The 5119-nt window shown below is 34.9% G+C and overlaps 1 protein-coding gene across 1 annotated transcript in view; it reads left to right on the top strand.

The window, feature by feature from the left end:
- Nucleotides 1-5119, top strand: part of tnikb (TRAF2 and NCK interacting kinase b) — a 59485-nt gene that overhangs the window by 41386 nt on the left and 12980 nt on the right. Inside the window, exons 20-21 of the mRNA XM_008279087.1 lie at nt 4297-4491; nt 4740-4854. Coding sequence (XP_008277309.1) covers nt 4297-4491; nt 4740-4854 — 310 coding nt within the window. The remainder of the gene's footprint in view (nt 1-4296; nt 4492-4739; nt 4855-5119) is intronic.

Genomic DNA, 5119 nt, shown 5'->3' with positions numbered 1-5119 from the left:
TGTCTGTCTGACTGTCTGTCTGTCTTGTCGTCCTCCCACCACCTCCATCCTTCTGGTCTTTCACTGTTTCCTTTGTTCCGTTCATCCTTCACGTTGTAATAAATCTGAACTGAATCGATCCGTAACAGATGAAAACCGTCGGTCGGATGCTGAGCTGCCAACACAGCAGGCAGCAGCTTCCCGACGATCAGATCAGACTGTGAACGGCTGAAATAAAAGGCTGAAAATCTGTTTAAGAACCCATAAACGACATCAGTTCAGTTAAAACAACCACCAGCAAAACTTTTCAGACTGAATTCCTGCCACATTTTTTCAGTTTTACAACTAAAAGAATCACAACTTTATAAATGTTCAGTTTCCAGCCGTCTGTCGTTTTACAAGTCCAAGAAAATATTCCCTCGTTTCTAAATATGTTGTTATATGTTAAGGCTGGATTCTAGAACTTTGGCTGTAATTTGGGAAATAGCAACAGAATGACGACACACGCTCATTTTTATTTTTATTTTTGCCCAAAAGAACATCGAAGCTTTTTCAGTTTCCAGTTTGACTTTTCTTTTATTTAAATATATTTTCTGTATTTTTTTTTTAATGTCCTGAATGTTCCAAAAATGTCCCTAATTTCCTTTTTTCCCCCAAAATTAATGACTTTCTCAGTTTATTAAGTAAATTTTCTTCCTTTTTTAGAATATAATCTCCAAGTTTTTTCAAATAACTAAAGTTTTCCAAAAGCATCGTAACTTTAAAATACAACAAACCCAACATCCAGAAGTGTCCCTAATTTATCCAAACATTAATTACTTTTTCAAACATGTCATAAATTTCCCTAAAACCTTCCTGATTTCCCGACATGTTCTGACTGTCCGACCTCCTTCGGGTTCGTTCGGCCGTTCGTCTCCGTCTGTCTGAAGCGTTCGGATGTTTCAGCCTCTTCTGTCTCTTCCTTCCTTTTTCTTTCCGTCTTCAGGAGGACTTGGTAAGAAAACTTTGCTCCTCCAGGTTCCTCCACTTGGTCCACTTCCTGTCACCGTTTCCTCCTGTAGACGCCTCATCGATGTTGTTCGTTCAGTCTGATCCTCCGTCAGAGCAGCAAGTCCTCCTGATCTGATATTGTAGAATCAAATATTTACTTCACACATTTCACTGCGTCCTAAAAACAGCTTCCGTCATATGAATTAGTTTCTAGTGTTTCGAAGGAGAGAAGAAATAAATTAATGAGATTTATTTATTTTAATTGCACTTTAATTTTTGTTTAATTTTCATATTTAAAATGACTCGTTTTCACATAATTCTTCTCTTTAGTTGCTTTTCTTCAACAATATTTCAATTTTGTCCATGATTTTTTTTTTCATGTTTATCAAATTTGTTTATAATTTTTTAAAAATTGAATTTCAAGTTTAAAAAAATGTATTTTTTGCATTTATAGTATTTTTAAATTTTTATTGTATTTCTGGTTTTATTTGCATTTTCAGTCAAATACGTAGAAAATTTACTTTCTTTAAAATAATAATATGTAGAATATTTTCAATTTTAATCGATTATTGCAATTTTTAAAATATAGTTGTTGTTATTTTAATTTATATTTAGAAAGACTTTATTTTCATTTTCCGTTTTTATTATTTTTATTTATTTTTTTAATATAAATTCTTATTTTAATTGTATTTCCAGTTCAATATTCAAAATAAATGTAATTTTATTTTTTGTAAAGTTAATGTTTTAAATAATATTTCTTCTTTAATTGCATTTCTAGTGAAATATGTAGAATATTTTTAAATTTCAATCGATTATCCGTATAGTTGACGTGTTGTCGACCTGATCTTCAGCTCATCGTTCAGCGTTTGTCTAAACGTGACGGAACCGCAGCAGCACGATGAGGCGTTCACTGACTGTCTGAATTCAGAGCCTCTGACTCTCCTGCACTGCAGCATGAAAACACTGACCTTCCTCCTCCTCTTCCTCCTCCTGCTCCTCCTCTTCCTCCTGCTCGCTGCCTCCTCGTCCTGCAGCCTCAGTAGCTCCTCTAACGGCTGCATGCTGTTTGTTTGTGCGTCTGCAGAGCATCGAGGCTTCTGCTGCATTGAAGGAGCTGCAGCGTCCTGATGAGCTCCATCTAAACTCTTCATGTTTGTTTATCAGGGTTGTTGTTGTTGTTGTTGTTTGTGCTCATGCGCTGTGACAAACTCTGGCTGTGATGGTGCCAGAAAAATACATTAAAACCTAAAAAATAAAGACAAATGCTAACAAAACAAAGATATTCCAGCTGATTTAAATACTCTGAAGGTGGAGTAACGTCACAGTCACACGTTCTGAAGGAACAAATTAGACTTTAATTTGGACTTTATTTACAATTTTTACACTTTTTAAATAAATAAATAAATTACAGTCCATATAATACGGTTAAAATTAATAGATTTTCCTGACTTTAATGAAGAAAACGTAATTTTATGGTTAAACGTTGTGAAAGAATGAATTTCTGATAATAAAAATATTTGGGGTTTTTGCCAGTTGTTTTTTTTATGTTAATTAAATAAAAGTTAACTAATTAATTACTTTTTTCTCTATAAATTTTAGTTGATGTTATTGATAATTTAACAAAACAGGGAAAATCTGTAAAATAATATTGTTAAAACTTGTCAATCAATAATATAATTGTTTATTTTTTCCACTAGCAGCAAATATCTGTGAAATGATTTATTTTTGCGAACTTAATTTAATAAAAGCAAAAAGTGTAATTTTACAGTCAAACGTTAAAGAATAAATCACAATTTATAATAAAAATGCAGATTTTTGACGCAGGCATTATCTATAATTTCACAAAATATCAGACTTTTCCTTCAAATAACAGCAAATACATGTAAAATAGAGATTTTTTTTTCTAATTTAATTTAAAAACTGTTTAATTTTGCAGCCTGTAAAAGAACAAATTACATTTGTGAACATTCTGCTTATTGATGTGACGTTATTCACAGTTTGGGCCTTTTTTTTTTTTTTTTAAAGAAGTTAACATTCAAATTATTCTTTTTTTTCTGTGATTTTACTGGAAACATAAACGATAAATAAATATCTCGACGAAAATCAAAGATGAGAGAAAAGCTGACGACAGGTTTGAGTCGTTTTTTCTCTGGTTTGTGGTGTTTGGAGGTCTCGGGTTGATCCGCCGTCCCTGGAAATAAATCTGGACATAAAGGAGTTCAGACAACATATTGATAATATTAAACTTTATTTACGCTTAGCAGAGACAGAAATTATTAAAAACGCCGATAACATCAATAAAAATCAGCATTTCTGAGACACATTTAGTCGTTTTCTTTGTTTGGCAGCTTCTTTTCTTACATTTCAGTTTAAAATTTATCAGAAATTCACAACAGAACCTCAAAGACGGCTTCAGTTTGATCGTTCCAGCAGCCGGAGCTTCTGTCTGCTCTGCTGTCTGAAGCCTGCTGAAGTGCACGAAGCTGCTTGAACGTCATTTAAAATGTAAATTACTTCCACCAGCGAACGGCTTTTCCATTACGAACCCTTTACTCGGCTAATTAGACGCGTCTGATATCCATCTGGAACTTAATGAAACGCCGACCTGACTTCACGCTTTGCGGCGACGCTTCCTCGTGACCGCCAGCGGGACAGACGAGATGTTTCTGCTGCAAACAAACAGCGACGACGCCTCCTGGTTTACTTCTGTCTGTCAGAGCAGAAGGTCGAGCCTGAAGATGGAAGGAAAAAAATAACAATAAAATAACAGAAATTAAATAATAATATAAATAATAAAATAATAATAAAAACAGCATAAATAATAGAAATAATAAACAATAATATTACAAAAAGTAAATAAAGACAAATGTACATTTTTATTTATTTTAATTGAATTTCTTTTAAAACATTTGCATAAAATATTTCAAATAATTAAAACACAAATTACGTATAAATTATTTTTAAAAAATTTAAAAAATTGTTTATTGAATTGGATTTTTATTGAAGTAGTTTCAGTAAAAATCTTTTCTTTATTTTTTGTTTTATTTAAATTCCTGATAAAAGTTGTAGAAATGATTTTTATATCATGTTTCAATTATTATGTTTTATTTTCTACATGTAAAAACACATTTTTAAAGTAATATTTACACATTTTATTGATATTCTAAGAAAATATTTTGATAATTTACATTTTTTTAAATTAAAATCTCTGCTCTTGTTCTTCCTGCATGACGAACAGTTAAAAACGTGTTTCTTTGAACTTCAGTTGGACTAAAAATCTGCTTTTATTTTTGTACATTTTGTGACTCTTTTTTTTAAATTTTAACGTGTCGTCCTTCAGGATCTGACCGCTCTGGCCAAAGAGCTGCGAGAGCTGCGACAAGGCGAAGAGACGAGCCGGCCGCCGGTCAAAGTGACCGACTACTCGTCGTCCAGCGAGGAGTCCCACAGCAGTGAGGACGAGGAGGGAGAGGGCGGAGCCAACGACGGCACGGTGGCCGTCAGCGACATCCCGCGGATCATGTGAGTCGGCGACGAACCCGCGACTTCCACAGCGAGCTTTTATTTCTCACTATCTGACATTAAATCAGACTAAACTCTTCTATTTGCTAAACGGCAGAATAGTGAGAGAGAGAGAGTTTATTGTGACTTTTTTATGACTTCCGTCAGAGTCAGATATTCTGGCGTTTAGCAAACAGAAGCAATGTTGGGGATCCTGGCCTTCTTGTCTTCATGTGTAGTTTCAGTTCTTAACCAAACGTTGCTTTCAGGCCGGCAGCGAGTCAAAGCACCAACGAGTCCTTCGGGATGATGGGAGGCCACAACGACGCTCACGGCGATTCGTACGGAAACAGCTCCCAGGACAGCACGCTGATGATGCGAGAGGTGAGTCCACGTTTTGTTAAAGTCCCGCCGACGCTCGTCACGTATGAACCACGTATCATCCACACGGACTCGGCTCAGACTGGACGCCAAAAATCTCAATTGTCACCTTGTTTTGTTCCCTTCTGGACAGTTTCTGGGCGTTTTTCACTCGTGTCACAGTTTCCCTGGACTCATTTTTCCACCATCAGCTGTAGAAAGATGTTCCACCATCAGATGTAGAAAGATGTTCCACCATCAGATATAGAAAGATGTTCCACCATCAGAT

This window comes from Stegastes partitus, unplaced genomic scaffold (genome assembly GCF_000690725.1).
Source record: "Stegastes partitus isolate 25-593 unplaced genomic scaffold, Stegastes_partitus-1.0.2 Scaffold143, whole genome shotgun sequence".
In the NCBI taxonomy this organism is placed as follows: domain Eukaryota; kingdom Metazoa; phylum Chordata; class Actinopteri; family Pomacentridae; genus Stegastes; species Stegastes partitus.
The sequence above is the reverse complement of the archived record's forward strand: the minus strand, read 5'-3'. Positions and strand labels throughout refer to the sequence as shown.